Below are 16,758 nucleotides of genomic sequence, written 5' to 3'. Positions count from 1 at the left end.
TAAATCTTTGCCTTCCTCCATTTTCACACTCTTGTTGTTTCCTTTGCCCTCACCTTTACTTAACACGACCCATTAGTAGATTCACATTCCCAGAATTTGTGCAATTCCATTTCTTAAAATACACCTGACAATTTGTTGGCTTTAAATGGGTCAAGCCCCACTTCACATCTTGTCACAACATTCAGCAATTCTGCCTCTGGATTCTCATCTTAATTTTCCTGTTCTGAGCTCACTCAGTTTAACTCATCATCTTTGCTTTTCCTCTTCAGCCAACAATTAGCGGAAAGGCTTCTCCACTTACTGCTATTCATCATCTCTCAAATCATCACATCGATACTTGCCTCCTCCTCATTAAACTCCAGAGTACTTATCCTAATCTGAATTTGAGCGTTCTACTCTGCTACCACAGTAAAAAGGATTTGTAAAAGACTATCATCCTGGACTTAAAAAAGGCATCTATCCACAAACTTCCATGTTCATTCAAACTGTTCTGTCAGTCAAGTCTAGATGTTTCCATGCAAAATTAGAAATCCCACAATCCTGTCATTAATAACCAAGTCAACATCAAATATAATAGTGTAAAGTTACATAGTTTATTTCTTATGATAAGAAAATCAACATTGGTAAAGACAGTGGTGTGTCTGAGCTGGATGTGTAACTGTTTTTATGGCGCTGAGAGAACTGCTCCTGGAAATGAGGCGAATTGCAAATTGGAAAAGGTGAGGAGAGGCTGCTTTGGTTTTTCATCAGATACTGTATGATCTCTAGCTCCCTCTGTATGTACTGTAAGAGAAACGACTCAGGAGCAGAGGAACATGGTACTTTTGGTCCGGGTCACTAATGGTGAAGACAATCTATATTAAAACAAATAAAAAAACAAAACAAAGGAAGTACATGTGAGGCTGATATAGACTGAGATACTGTATCCAAGTAAGATAAGAACAGATTTACAGATTTAGAATCAAAAGTAATAGTAACTTCAAAAAATAACAGATTACAGGTTGGAGAACAGGAGAATGGGAATGGTAACATAATATCATTCATTATTTCTCACCTCAACATATGGGTAAAAGCAGGTCTCCCCTAAACTCTCCCAGTATGGACCGGTCTCAAAGTGCATTTTATACACACCAGCTACAAACATTTGTTTTGTGATAAGCTCTGGACAACGGCCATCAGTATTTGTGGTTCTGTTGAGACAAAAGAAAGAAAAAATAACAATACGGGGTGACGCAGTGGTTAGCTCTTTGGCCTCAGAGCACGAAGCAGCTCGTTCGTTTCCGACAAGGGGACCTTTCTGTGTGGAGTTTGCATGTTCTTCTTTCCCTAACATGCAGGTTAATTGGAAAACATTGTGAACATATTGCTCCAAATGAGTGAGTGAATGGTTGTTTGTATATATATGGGGCCCTGCGACCGACTGAAGACCAGTCCAGGGTGTACCCTGTCTCTCGCCCGATAACAGCTGGGAGAGGCTCCAGCATCCCTTGCAACCCTGGGTGCAGGATAAACGGCAGAAGATGGATGGATGTATATTACAATTTATCTAGCAAGATAAAGCAGTTTCCAGTTTTGGATACTACGCAATAGGAAATTGTTACTGAAATAGATGAAATATATCAATTTACACAGTTATGTTTTAACTTCCAGTGTGAAGGATCATACTAAAGTGCTTTGTTTCCCAAAATGAACTTGACCCCAGATGTTCAGAACCAATGACAAGAGGAGGAGGATAAGTTTGTTGCAATACTGCCATAAGATGGTTAGGGATATTATTTTAAATGCTTGGGGGCTGTATTGAAGAAGTACATAGTCCAACAAAATTGTAGTATTAAAAGTTCCAAACAAAGGATTTCATATCAAGATAAATATTCCTTGGTTGGTTCATGAACATGTCAAACGTTATGTAATTTTGAGCATTTCATACAAACTGGTATTAATTATTCTGATCGCCTCTGTTTATATTCTTAGTTCAAAGTGCACCACATGTGTGAAATGTTATTTATATAGTGTTATGTGATATTTCTAACATTTTCAATTCAATGCTTGAATCCTTATCAGCTCAGCTGCCATCAAAATATGCTTTGACTAGCTTTTGAATATTTCTATGATCCTGATGCAAGCATGCTTTTAGCAATCAAATGCTTTGTGAATTAGTCTTAGACCAAATACGGTAGCCTACCCAGTTTTAATCAAGCTCCAGGCTTCATCTAAGGGGTCCTGTCGATACAGGCTGATGCCGATATTGGACGCGGGGATACCCATTCCGGTATTCAGCACATGGGTGGTCAGAGGGCTGGGGGAGCCGGCCATTGCTGGGAACTGCAGTACAAAGGAGCGAGACTTTGAAAAAATATTAGTTTCTAAGTTTTGAAGTTAGAATTAATGAGCCGTTCTTATTGCTCCGGCCGCTGCGTTGCTGAGTTGTCAAAAAATGAATACGACCAGTGTGATTACATTGGTTTCAAAGTTGTACAGATCACAGTATCAAGGAGTATGCTGGAAAGACCCCATTTGGATTATAGAGTAAACCTTTTTTCTCACCTTATTTTCAGGAAGAATGTGGCCCTTGAGTCGCTGCAGTCTCTGTGTACTCATGTGGTCTGATGGATAAAACACAACTGGGTCAGCAGTTCTAACCTAAAATTGAAATGACAAGGTTCATTTGACCGTCTAATTTTTATAACACGCCGTTCTTTCACTGCCCTATTCAGGATGAAGTTCAGTGCACATGTGCTTGTCCTGGTCAATCGAAGCCCAGTTGTGTAAGAGCACCATTTACCATACTTTGAACTCGGTATAAACAAACACAGGGGTCTGTCTGGAAGTTGAGGATAATGCACATGAGAAGCGATTGAGTATAGCTGCTTTTCTGACATCTGGTTAGCTGAAACAAGATTTCCCAGCCTTATTGTTTTAACAACCAAACTTACAGATTCACAACATTAAATGAGGTTGACAGTTCATTTCCTTTCTTCCTTGAGGACATGCTGCAGTCACTGACTTTGATTTTTATACGAATACTACATGCTGGTGTTTGGTGCAGAGACATTAATGTACTTTTAATAGGCTAATATACATGACTGATCATATTATGATAAAGTATTTTAACTTAACTTGAATTTCAAGGAACATCAAGCAGTGTGAATCTTAATCACCCAATGAGTCATAAAATTAAGTAACATTTTTATGTATTGGAACAATCTCCAAAATGTCTGTCACATATTCTGAAGAAGTTATTTGATCAGTTTTCGGTTTGGTTGTTGTTACAATCGAATTTGCCTGCACTCAACAAACTATACGAGAACGATGAACACATCTGAAGTTATACCACTTACGTTTTGAACCTGCGTGTTTATTTCAGTTTTTTTTTTTTTTTTTTAATTGGGCGTGTTATCGAGATCACACCCCGACTGAGACAAAATATAATTTTATCACATGTTTTGATTTTTTTTGTTTTGCATAACCTCAGCACTGCTGCTCCTAACTAATTTAGTGGCATGACATGCTGCAAGATTTGCTTTCAGTTCCATACCATAAAAATGCAGGGGGAAAAGCTGGTACCCATGCCTTTCAATAAGAAAAGTAAAAGCATTATAACATTGTTAAACTTGAATGACTTTCCGTGACCTTTAAGTATTTTGGCGTCTTTTCCTATTAATTATTAATTGGTTAAATCCAAGATGGAATTTGGGCACAGGTTATTTTTTTATAAAACTAAATTTAAAAACATTGTCTTATCGTAAGAAAAGTTTTGGTTCAGTGATTATAGAAAGAAAACAGAACAACTTCAACGACGTGAAAATAGTGACACAATTAATGCCTACAGTCAACAAACATTGAGCGATTTTAAGTCACGTGACGGCATATCATCAAATCAGAGGAGAGAGGAGGAGGAGCTAAAAGTGCCAGTCTGGCCCAAATGACGGCGTTTACACCTGAGCGCAGGAGCACTTAACCACAAACATACGCGCAGAAAAAGCACAGGATGTCAGGTCGCAGTCGCCTCGTTTATGAAACGACGGCAAGGGAAAACTGAAACTTAGGTATCGATCTTTTCTGTTTTGGATCGATCCGCCCACTACCGCTGATCATTAGAGGGGGTAATTTGGGAGCACTTCCGCATTTGCTTCGCTGTGGTGAGGTATTGACTGTAACTCTGCAACCTTTTCGCCCTGATTGCAGGATAGTTAACACACACACACACACACACAAGGCTCGAATCATCTGCCTCGCACACACCCCAAGCATACATGCCGAGCTCAAAGCCAACAGACAGCCAAGCGAGGCTCAAAGAAATCCCGCACGTCGACAACAACGAGGCATGACACAGTGAGCCGTTTGCGCCCGTCACCCCAATAGACCTCTACAATAATTCACACATGCCATGTTACTGCCACCTCAGGTCCTCGGTGCCCCGGGTCGAATGTGTTTATGAGAATTTTCCTTCCACTACAAAACAGCTGCGTCCAGCCCTCATGCCAGGATTGAGACAAAACTAGTCGGGCAGCAGTGACTGCGTCTCACCTTGTTACCGTAATGCCACTATTATCGCGCAGCCGAATTTCTCATCATACCTGCCGTGTGTTAATACCTGAATAGGGAGATAAATTGTTTCTAAGATTTCTTCTTTTTGGTTTTTAGATTAACCAGTTGTTGTCAGAGGTTATCTGTGCAGTAGATCTGCGTGTTACCCCTCAATACCGGCTGGGTCTTTTACGGAGGAATAATATGTGTGACACGTCTCTTGCTTTGCAGAACTGGAAGAAGTTAAGTTTATTTTCAAGCAAATAAAAACACAACGGACAGACCGGAAGCTGGGACTGGCCCTTCAAAATAAAACGGAAAATAATTGAGAGCATATTTCTCAGTTAACAACGCCAGTCCTGAAAAAGCATTCCACTAGTGTGATATAAGTTGTTATTAAAGTATCAATAGGGTTTGGAGTTTTCAGTGCAAGAAGTCACTCACCACAGATAACCATTTTCATACCTGTGCAAATGGTGACAAGTGCTATGTAGCTGTTAAAAAGAATGTGAAAAACTGGACAGCAAGACTTTCATTTCATTTCCCATCATTGCTGTTGGTGCTTCAATCTCTCAGGCTCTCCAAGATGGAAAGATCTGATCAAGTATTGGCAAACTTTCGGATGGATAATGTCTTATCCATATGCCTATAATTCATATGTAGACTCATTTACATACTCTAGATAATTATGATCTACCAATAGCAGTGATTTTTTTCAAAATCAATTTTTCAGCTGGATAAAGTTAAACATTTGGACACATGTTTGTCAGTGTTTGGTGCTTTCCTCCATTTGTATTTGTCTGCAAGCAAAGTGAAAACACACTTCCATCAACTTTATTTGTAGTCAATATGAAAATACTTTTACTACTGTGACAATTAGTATTTCCACTTGATTCATCTCGAGAATGCAAACAAAAACATGTACCACCATAGGAATCAAAACATACCTGTTCTCTTTGAAAAACTTATGAGAAATCCTAAAAGCAAACCAAATCAGACAGCTGAACAGTTACAGTAAAGTTTACAGTAATACACAATATTACACACTGAACTGGGCCTTTGCACAACATTGTGCCAAATACATGGTGGAAGAGAGTGATAACATTCTTCTAACTCCTTAAAGTACTTAAAATACAGGAGAATGGTGTTGCTGTGTGATATTCACACTGAGAGAAGCAGCATACTGATACATATAGAAACAGGTGCTTGCTCTCGTCAATGACAACAGTATGACTTTCCCGCAGATTTGTTTGATTTTTTTTTTTTCTCTAATATCTTTGATAATGTGTTCTCATGATTTTCATCAGGCTCGATGCTGTTTGTGCATGGGCTAACATGAGGCTCTTTATTAACAGTAATTCTTTAACATTCTGGGAGGGAAAAAGTGATGGGGGAAGCAAAGTCAATGACTGTGTCATAGATTATCATGTGCACGGTCGAAATCGATCAGCGATCCGGCTGGGCCTGTTAGAGGTGTTTGGTTTAGTGTAGACTGTGACCCAGGGTCTGTCTGTTTAATGCTGACCTCGGTTTCTTTTTCGAGTACCGTTGACAGTTGACATCCAGTGAGCTCGTAGGGCTGTTAACTAATGTAGTAAAAAATCCTTAAGGTTATAATTTCAGTGTCCACAAAATTTAATATGTTTTAACCTTCACCACCTTTGCGTTCGCTGTCATTTAGAACAACGTTATGAATGAGATTTTTCTCTTATTAGTCTGACAGGACTAATTGCTCTCGCACAGATGATTACTATAAGTCACCTGTGTCGTGATTTTGTTTTTTCATAAAAGCATCGTGATGAACGTCCGAATGGCCGTTAATTGATATGTGCGCCTTCGGCAGAGTCTCTAATAAAGGTGTTTGTTTGACGGTTGTTATTCTCTTCCTCAATGTTTGGCACTTAATCCATGTCTTCTATAGGTTCCAAGTTTTCAGGCCTCATATTTCCTCTTCGGGGTCGGAGCTGTGATTGCTCATCTGTCACAAACAAAACCAAGACGGAAGAGTGAGATAAAAGTTTTCATAAAACTGCCAGTTCAGAATGACTAAGTTGAATATCTTTATCGGAGGATTAAATGGCAGTTATTTATGAATTTTTTATTCCAGGAGCCTCACAAGACTATAACTGACTTGCTGAGCTGAATTAACCCCCTATTCAATTAAATATTTAGTGTGTAATTCAGCAGGGCTGATCATAACAATACTTTTTGCATGTTAATAGACAAACCAATAACAAAAATGTTCACAGTAAAACTGAACCGTATTATATTTATGACATAGGCAATCATTGAAAGAACATTATGGATGTTCTGTACTATATCAATTGCATTCATCAATTGATATAATATAATATAATATAATATAATATAATATAATATAATATAACACATCATAATATAATATAATATAATATAATATAATATAATATAATATAATATAATATGATATAATATCAGTGATATGTGAGCACTTATAGGTTGAAATGATCAATTTCTGATTCTGTATTTATTCCATAAATCACCTTGTTTTTCGGTACAGTATAGTTACACATTTATACAATTTGGACATTGCTTATTTATCATTTATTGTTCTTTGTTGATGCTTTGTTTTTTTTTTTGACAGCCCACTTTTGCTGCTGTAGCAGTTTCCCCTTTATGTGACAGAGGAAGTATTATATCTTTTACCGTGTAGTGGTCATCCTCTGGCTCCCTAATGTTAGGACTCTCCCTGTGGTGTCGATGGCGGGAGGTGGGTGGTGACAGGGAGGAAAGGGAGTGCTCCGGACTGCTGCCTGACAGCGCGTAGGGTGAGCCAGCTGGACTGTCCGCTCTCACGGGAGACCCTGCAACAAAGAAGTGAAAACACACAGCGTCATCCTGCTTTGTTCGAGCTGAAGCTGTTGTGTTTGCGCTGTAGGACGAGGAGGAAACCTTGTGAAAAAGTCAATGATTTGCGTCAGACGTCAGGCCGAGTAGGAGTGACAGAATAAAGGTTAAAAAGGGGAGATAGTGATCAGATGGTAGGAGACAGCCGAGGGAGATGGTCAGGAACAGGGGAATCAAGAGAGGCAGCGGGAAATACATTAATATGAAGATGAGAGCCATCAGTTGCTCCGGGTGTTGGAGCTGCACAGCAAATGTATTTTTAGCGTGACGCTACAATAACGCCTACCAATTCTAAGGTCACAGGTGTTTTTCCACAGGAAAGTTGCAATGCAGCAGAGATAGCTACAAAGTATTTTTTTGTATTTTAGTTGATGGACCATTGAACTAAGACAGAGGCTACTGGTTAATAAAGTTTGTCTGAACCACTTCCTTGGCCTGTTTTTTGCTCTTGTTGGCAAGTATTAGTTTGCGCTGAGAGAGACTGGAGGGCATCGAGAGTATTTAACTCTTTAAATCCACTGTTGTTCTTGCATTACATTTTCCTCTTTTTTTTACCATGATTCTGCATATGCAAAATCATCCCCACCCCACAGAGAACACACATAGACAATCACTGCAGCGGATAGTCCAGTATCTTGGGCTGCAGAAAACAATTTGTTTTGTTCCTTATAATGGGAGTGGCAATGCAGTACATTGCACTCCTAGATTCCTGGAGATTGCGATCCAAAATAACTTCGATAAGGTTGCAATTGAATTAGCTGAGGCTAATCAAGCAAAAATCCCAAAAGCAGCCTTTATCTAGAGTCATCTATAAAATGTTTTTGATATTGAAATAGATTATGTATCATTCGATCTCACCTCTATTCGCCTCCACGGTCTGTCTGAATGAAAGGCTCACCTTTGTGGTCGGTCCTTTGTGTGTCCATCCTGTCAAGACTGTCAAGCAGCCCATCGATCTGTGTCTTTATCAGAGTCAGCTCCTTTTTAATCACCTGCAGCTCCTCCATGCCTACTGCACAGACAGAGAGAGTGCAAGAGCCAGGAAGCATGTTTATGGAGAGCTTTTCATGTGTAAATTAAAAATACAAATAGATACTTTTTGACTCTGCACTCAAAAATGGCACAGTGCTTATTTTTTTTATTTCTTTTTTTTGGAATAGAGAAAATTAGAGATTCCTATATTTGGAACAGAGCTACCTGGTTGCACCTTGCTGTCGGTCAAATTGTCACATCTCTTATTACGTACACTTAGCTGTGGATGAACTACTGGATTGGGCTTTGGAGCTTCTGGAGTGTGTCCTGTCTCGACTGTGCCTGTGCCTGGAGGAGTAGGAGGAGGAGCGGGAGCGCTTGGCCAAACTGGGTCCGGTGGGCAAAGGAGACAGAGACGCAGGCACACGCTGGTAGTCATACACCCTGGGAAATGTATTAGACACTAGTTGAAATGAACAGCTGGTTCACGCAGCATGACTTACTTTGTGTCATTCAAAATACTATGACGTGTCTTCAGTCTGAGGGAGATCTGTGAGCTGTGAGCCCCTGGAGAAGAATAGCGGACGAATTTAATGTTTTGTTTAAACACTGATCTACTGGAGATCAGTGGTTCCCACAGTGGGTCCCTGGGGGGGGACACACAGATGGCAGAGTGGTGTGCGCACACACAGACCCCCCCCCCACCAATCCACACACACAAAGTTAAGAGTTATATTGCTTCAGATAATAGTATGTGTTGTGATTTCTTAATGAATGGCTTTTTTTGCACATGTGTGTAAGTCATTTATAAATTTCTCTCACACAATATTTGCAAGTGCCAGCCATAAATTATAAGGCATTACACAAAAAATGGCAAAATATTAAAGGAAAAGAGCAAGAATCAATGTAAAACAGACATTATGATACATAAGACATACTTGTTACTTTCAAATTCTGAATGCATTTGTTTGCACATGCCTAATAGTTATATAAAGTTATTTAAAGTACAGAGTCACGAGTCTCTGGCTCTTTTGTTTTGGAAGTTGGGACCCGAAAACTTTCAGATCCATAATCTTGATTTCACATCGATTCTGAAACTTAATCAATGTTTGCATTACCTTCCACTACCCCACTACCTTGCACTACCAATGTTTGCAATATCTCAGCTTAGGCCTCTTAATTTTGAGAGCATCATGCTTCGAATTAAAATATGATGTTCATAGTCTTCATGAATAGAATGACTTGACAAAGTCAGGTTGTGCACTGGACCCGGAACTCAGGACTGTTTTTCTCTTTTTCTGGGCGATGTTGTTGTTTTGGTTGTCTTGTCTCTTCAGCGCCTCCAACGGGCCCCGGGGCCATCGGAGGCTGCGTATGATGTGGCTGGGATGAGAGTCAGTGGCCCCATGGTCAACCCAGAACACACTGGAGGGATTATGCATTTTGTATGGGGCGTAAATCCCTCTGCATCCCCGAGAAAAGTTCTGAAGTGCATCTCTAGGGACGGGGACACCTGTGCTGACCTAATCAGTCAGTTGCCATGGAAACCTGGCCTTGGATAAGAGGAACCGTAATGGATGGACAGATTAATTTTCGCATGAATGCAAAATCTCTGGTAACAAGTCCCCGCTGCTTCTATAGGAAAGGGGTCATTCAGGAAATAAGATATACATAGAAATGCGGACGCGGGAGCAAAGGGAAACAGCAAATCAAGAGTATAAGGGTATTTATATTTGAAATTTCTCTGTCTTGTACCTACTTTCTCTGCTTCACTCTTTCTCTCCTGCTCTGGCTTTGCCTCCTCCCCGTGGACAGCTCCATGTCTCTATCTGTTACCGAATGTAATTGGTTCTGTCAGGACCAATCAATGGCTCGCCGCCAGGCTAGTAGTGCCGGTGACAGAGGTTGTATCACAGTCAAACTCTATCGCGGCTGCAGAAACGTCACTGTGTGTTTGAGCGTGCACGCGTGTGTGTTTATGCATGTGTGTTTGAGCTTGTGCTGCAAGAAAAAGAGTGGGTGTTGCACTTGAGCCGGAGAGTCATTTGACCTTGACACTCGCCGACACCGAGAGCAGCGGAAAAGTACCGATGTAGAGGGTTGAATATATCAGACTTGTGTAGAAGCAGCGGTTAATTTCAAACTAGTCCTAAAACACCATGTGTCGCATATATATTAGACAAAGAAATCAACAAGCCAACACCAGTGACACAGACTTGGCTGCCACTGACACCATCAGCAGATTTACTGATTTGGCGGCTAGTCTTTCGATCAGTCATTTAGTTAGTTAGTTAGAGCCTGGTTCCCTTCGATGCCTTCTTCCTTTATGCATTCAACTGTTCACCGAAGCCTCTCCACTCAGGAGAAAGATCACTAAGCAGACTTATTTGCTATTCAGTGGCACACTGCACACACACACACACACACACACACAGACAAAAGCACACGTTTTGCTCAGTGACATGAGGATGAAGTGTATTAGGCCACCATAAGTGTGTGAGATTAGCGGCTTTGAACAGTGTCCATGTGTGAAGACACAGAGACCAAAGACTTATGGGAGTTTAAAGTCCGTCAGAGCTGTGTTTTTTTTTCAGTGGCACACAGACAATGTGTTGTTACGCTGACTTTCAAGTGTCATCTCAGAGAATGGAAGCTCAGGCAGTTAGAGAGGATTACAGAAAAGTATGGGAGAGAGTGTTTGTCTCCACGGATTAGACCCCACACGAAAAGCAGCTTTGTCAGCTCAAGCTGTTGTCTGTGTTGAAAGACACTTTTCTCTCCTGTTTTTACACCGGAGGACAGCGGGACCATATCGTTGCTCGTTCACAGGTTTTCAACATGTGAAAACAAAATGCCACAAAAGAAATTTGTACACTTTGCGCACGAAACCACACGCATACTGCACACGGATGCATGCACACGCGCACAGCTGGCAGTCGTGCTAGCCGGCAGCGTGGGGAATAATCATGCGCTGTGCGGGTAAAAACAAATTGAAAATCAGTGGTGAGTGTTCCCCCCTGAGCAAAGGCAGAAAAATGCAGACCAAGGAAAACCAAATGAAAAAATCAGCGACAAAGAAAATATGACAGTTAATACCGCGAGCAACAGAGCATTAATATGTGTTGGAAAGCCTGTGTGTGAGTGTGTGTGTGGGAGTGTGAGACTGTGTCAGTGTTTATGAGTGAAGCCTGGGGGATGAAGGAAGGTCCCCAAGCAATTTCAGTGGCAGACCAGTAATACAGAAGTACTCTGAGTGCGGCTCAGTCTAGCAAATTTAAATAACTGGACTGTAAGTTGAAGTTGCATGGAAACAATAAACTATTCAACGTTTTATGTTATATAATGTTAAGGCAAGGTGGGGCGGTTAAATCTGCTCTTGACACTGTCCAGAACCGCTGACTCACAGGCAGTTAAAGGTCCAGCCATTGTCAAGTTTTGCAAATCTCTTCCGATGACCCTGTCACTGTCTGTTCTGCGTGCGTCCTGGAAAAAAAGGTGTTTCTTATGCAGCCTTTGCTGTAGAAATGAGAACATGGTGTCCCAGTCTGACCCGGATTGCATTATTTCAGGTAATCTACAGCAGGTGGCGTTCCTGCTCGCGCTCTACATTTCTCCCCGTCTATTTTATCATTGTCATCCGAGACGGTATAATGAACCGAAAACACTTTATTGCGTTGCTGATTTAATATGAAAATATTCGGCTTGTTGCAACGCAGCTTAGCTTCTTACAGCATCAGGGCTCTGCCTGTGTTCTGGCGCTCCTGGCGTGGAGGCAGCAGCTCGGGATTGTTCACTGACAGCTTTATCGTGGCTATTTTTTTTCAGTCTGACTATGATTTATCTCGGACCATAAACTTTTAGTCATACTCGGCCCATTACTGCCATGACCTCCTGAGAAATGACACAACAGCATACAAAGGGCTCCAATCATCATCTGTGTGGAGCAATCATTACCTCCCGCTCGAGGATAGAGGACCATCGTACCTTAGAAATCCGCATTCCAGATGGAAATGGTGTGTGAACACTTTGTGCCGTATGTAACTGCAATGGACTCCAGTTGTTGTTGACAGCAGGAGAGTCTGACTGAACTCTCTGCTCCTTATTGTCTTCACTGAATGTCCAAAGCTGCGTATGGCAATCCATATTGAGCAAAGCTCTTTTTAATTGTTTCCATATTCGTTCAAATCCACCAGAGCCGTCACAATATTATTATGGTGTTGGATATTCTGTCTCTGGAATAAAACGATAACATGAAAAATCTCCCCCGTGTTGGCTATGTGTTTGTGATTGAAAAGAAAAATCACAATAAATCATATTTCTCAGTGTAGCGCCGATGGTGTTGGTGCAGTGGAAGATTCTAAACATTTAGATTTAGCTTTTAGCTTTAGACTTGTCTATGCTGCTGTTTTATTTGGTTTTGGATGCAGTGTCTTACATAATGCAATGTGGGTGGCACAGTGGCGCAGCGGTTAGCACTCCAGCCTCACAGTATGGAGCTTCCTGTTTGGATGCCAGTATCTGACTGGGGCCTTTCTGTGCACGGCTTACATGCTCTCTTTGTGCCTGCATGGGTTTTTCCTCCCATTTCCCTCTCACGGTATAAAAGCATTCAGCGGGTTCATTGAAGACTTTAAATTGTCCCTAAGTATGAATGAGAGAGCGAATTGCTGTGTGCCTCTATTTGCGGCGGTGTGATCGACTGGCGGCCAACCGCCTCTCGCCAGTGACAGCTAGGATTGGCTCCAGCATCACCACAACCCTGTGTGTAGAATGAGTGGTACAGACAATGAGTCTATGAAGCAGTTAGTAAGGGAATAAAGCGGTCATTTTGGGAAATGCTAATTTTGCCAAATTGTCACAACATACAATGTGAGCAAATTGAAACGCGCGCGTGTGTGTGTGTGCGTGTGTGTGTCAGGGAGCGATCATTGCTTTTGATATAGGGAAATGTTGTTACTAAAATGCTAAATGACTGACAACATGCCATGGTCTGTGTCCCTGTGACAGACAGAGACACGGAGCAGAGCCTTCCAGACACCGGAGAGGGGATGAAGGGCAATGTGTTCTTTTAGGTTCCTTCAACATGCAGACATGTAAGAGGGTGTATGACCCGCCATGCGTGGCTTTCTGACAGTACCTGTCATAGTAGTCCTCATGATAGCTGTCATAGTCCAGGTCGAACTCGGTTCTGCAGGAGAGGCAGAGGGAGAGAGAGAGATACAGAGGAGTGGGTTGGGAGCTTGTAAAATATTTGTAAAAGGTACATGATTTCCTATAAGCGTGTGAATTTGTGCGCGTGTGTGAGTCACGACATAGTTATAAGGTACAATCACTTCATCTGGAAAGAATACAGTGTTCATGATCTCTAGCCAACTGGAAAAAAGCCATTGGATTTGTTCTGCTGCAGCATCCAAGGTGGAAAATCCATAAAGATGGTCTTGTTCTCCAACTGTAGCGCCTAATGAACACAACCCCATGTTTGAGCTGTGAGGCAGAGAAAGTGAAAGGAACTATAAGCCCGAGTGAGATCATATTCTGGTGTGTCAGACCTCAGCATTCCTCCCTAATCCCTGCACAGTGTCACTAATAATCCCTTGCTCTTTGTCTCCCTCACTGACTGACTCCGTCTTTGTCTTCCTTCTATCTAACCATGATGGTTTCTTTATTTTCAATTTGGACTGAACTCACCTCTCCTCAAAGTTCCCCTTTACTTTGGTGCTCCATTCAATTCTTGAATTATTGAAATTAATATTTTTTTTAGCTCTACTTTTCCTGCATGCATAGTTAATGTATAAGGAACCCCTAAATGCGTGGTTGCGGTGAATACATTTTTACGCCTGCAAAATTCTTACAATAAGTAATCGGTATCTCAAGATACCAAATACGTATCAGCCCAGCGTATCAAACAAATTTTTCATGCTAACCTTTTTCAATGCTCTTCAAGCAGTGTTAATGAATGAGGCCTCACTCTGTCATCCCCAACTGGTTCAATTGGCCACGGCCAGGATGATCCTTGATACAAGGACACCGAACCACATAAGAAGTGATTTTGGCTCACCCACTCGCTTTCTGTCCACCGCTGGTTTAGAACAAATGCTTGACAAAATCGGACCCCTAACGATACAAACCTTTATGTGCCTGGTCACTGTTTCACAGATGGATTGACAGTGTTTGACAGTGGTTTGCTCCCTCAACTCTTCGATTTTAGCTGAAATCATATTTTCATGTGTGTGTGTGTGTGTGGGGGGGGGTTCAGGATATGAAAAGACTGTGCAATTTCCACCAACCCGAGCCCAGTGGGCATGTAACTGAAACCATGCAAGCCCTGGCTGCACCCGACTGAACAAACACTTTGCTGGATTTATGTGACTTATATTTCAAACCAGAACCCTGATCGTAATCAGCTTTTCACACTTTTTTCAGTTCCCCTAAAATCAAATTTGGCAGGGTCTGATTATTTTCTTTTATTCGGCAATGTAACATGTTGGCGTTTACGCCTCGGTGGTGGATTCCCCCTTACACTTAGCATCATATGACCGAATAAACATTTTGAATCTGGAGATGTCAAGCCTTACTGGAGCTGAGCGCCAATGTCTCTGGGAGTGCAAGACTTTTTAACCAAGCAAACTGACAATCTGTCAATGTCAACAGTCAGTTTATCAAACATATCTGCAAGCTGGTCATTATACTTAAATATGAGTGACAATGTGTTCTTTCTTTCTTTCTAGGTTAGACTTTTGGGAAACAAACTTGACATAACTCACTGCAGGCCTATCACAGGTATGCTCAGGTAAGAAGTGCACCTTCAAGACACTCATCACAAAGGAGAGATGTATTTTTTTTAATATAAGTACCTGTATATTACTTTTGTATAATGTCTCTGTGTGGTCACAGCTTTCATTTCATATATTTCTTCAGCTCTGAAGACACGCCAAGCTCCACATCTCAGTTGCACACTCACTTGTCAACGAAACAAAAATAACTCGAAAGTCACATAAAGAAATTCCGCGTGAAATGGAGGAGATCTGGTTGTTGCGCCAGTTGCTTTTGTTATAGCCGGCTTTTAGACGTAGATGGCTTTTATATTCAAGTATCCTTTTATCTCATGCATGGGTTAAGGACGCAAGAGGATGGAGGAGAAGGGAAAAAGACAAACATTAGCTCCACCGGCCTTGACTGTGCTAAGCTTTTTGCTCTCCAAGTGAATTCAGCCTGAAGTGAGATTGAAAATAACAGCTATTCACCAGAGTCTTCACTGAGGGGGAACTAAGCTGCTGTTCACTCCGCTTGTTTCTTCTATTCTGGCATTCAGCGTTTTAACTTTGAAACTACGCCCGTGCCTTGTCTGAAATGCGTTTTACCATCCCAAGGCCAGCGCTATGAACCTCATGCCGCGGAGTGGATTAATGACTAAAACCTAATAAATTAATACACAGTCAGAGAGACAGAGGTTAGTTTTTTTTTTTCATTGTCTGGACAGTTTGCGCACGTGTGTGTGTGCGTTCCCGTAGACAGCCATGCATAGATCCATGTGCTTCAGAGTACTTTATTTTTATGTATTCATTTCATTCTCCTTTCACTCTACATTTCTTATTAAATTTTCAATTACAGTGCAGTTCAAGATGTACATGTACAATTCAGGAATACATATTCATTATATAGTGGTGGTCACAGACTTGGCCCTGATTTGTTGTATGTTGACAGCATGCAATATGAAATGCTAAATGGGTGTTATTTATAGCGTCCCCCTGTAGTTAAGCGGTTCAGAAATTTAAATCTGCTGTGTTGTTGACACACATAATTCCAATATGAGGTATCACCCTCCACTGAATGAATGACACAGGGGTAATAATACACGTTATTACTCAACTGCTCATATGTTTCAAATACATTCCTATAAATAATGCCATTCTTTGGATCTGTCTTCTGCCGGCACAGTTTAGTAGCTCATCTCAGATCCGGCGGTGGCCATGGTGTCTCATACAGCTGCCGTGTCTCCTCTGAATTTTTAGGCCAGAGGAATAAAGCGGGGATTCACATAGTTCGAGTGTGATCTTGAAGGTCAGAATTGAATATTCACTTTGGTTTTCCACGGCTGCCTCAGTAAGTGCGCAAGTGAGGGCAAATAATGCTGCGTAGAAAAATTCAAGGATTACACAGTTAATATGTTAATGACGCTGTTCACACTGACTGTTGAATGACAAATGTTAAGTAATTCATTTTTCATCTAATGATGACCGGGCCTATCAAATGTGTCACGAGGGTACAGTAACAATATGATATAAATAGGTATTTTCATGCAATTCACTGGCGACAAACACAGCCCATTTAGACTGTAATTACCTCCAAATGGAACTGAATGTGTGTGTGTGT

The 16,758-nt window shown here is 41.3% G+C and overlaps 2 protein-coding genes across 5 annotated transcripts in view; both read right to left on the bottom strand.

The window, feature by feature from the left end:
• Window positions 1-574: 574 nt before the first annotated feature.
• uraha (urate (5-hydroxyiso-) hydrolase a) lies at window positions 575-4,521 on the bottom strand. 4 transcript variants are annotated; one of them, XM_086175269.1, is made up of 5 exons: window positions 4,387-4,521; window positions 2,545-2,603; window positions 2,183-2,343; window positions 1,055-1,190; window positions 575-854 (listed from the first exon to the last, which is right to left on the bottom strand). In XM_086175269.1, the coding sequence occupies exons 2-5, from the start codon at window positions 2,596-2,598 to the stop codon at window positions 765-767; spliced, it is 441 nt and encodes a 146-aa protein (XP_086031395.1). In that variant the 5' UTR covers window positions 2,599-2,603; window positions 4,387-4,521; the 3' UTR covers window positions 575-764. The 4 variants fall into 4 exon arrangements, with proteins under 4 accessions (XP_086031395.1, XP_086031397.1, XP_086031398.1 ...); XM_086175271.1 differs by having other exon boundaries at window positions 2,183-2,322; XM_086175272.1 differs by having other exon boundaries at window positions 2,183-2,322; window positions 4,401-4,494.
• An 824-nt stretch (window positions 4,522-5,345) lies between these two features.
• Window positions 5,346-16,758, bottom strand: part of LOC147217844 (uncharacterized) — a 37,634-nt gene continuing 26,221 nt past the window's right edge. The window contains exons 3-7 of the mRNA XM_086175264.1: window positions 13,523-13,573; window positions 8,660-8,829; window positions 8,312-8,425; window positions 7,213-7,370; window positions 5,346-6,505 (exon numbers count right to left, since the gene is read on the bottom strand). Of these exons, the coding sequence (XP_086031390.1) occupies window positions 6,467-6,505; window positions 7,213-7,370; window positions 8,312-8,425; window positions 8,660-8,829; window positions 13,523-13,573 (532 nt within the window). The 3' untranslated portion in view covers window positions 5,346-6,466. The remainder of the gene's footprint in view (window positions 6,506-7,212; window positions 7,371-8,311; window positions 8,426-8,659; window positions 8,830-13,522; window positions 13,574-16,758) is intronic.

This window comes from Fistularia commersonii, chromosome 27 (assembly GCF_037954325.1).
Source record: "Fistularia commersonii isolate RoL2024-O1a breed Wild chromosome 27, RoL_Fcom_v1.0, whole genome shotgun sequence".
Lineage (NCBI taxonomy): Eukaryota > Metazoa > Chordata > Actinopteri > Syngnathiformes > Fistulariidae > Fistularia > Fistularia commersonii.
The sequence above is the reverse complement of the archived record's forward strand: the minus strand, read 5'-3'. Positions and strand labels throughout refer to the sequence as shown.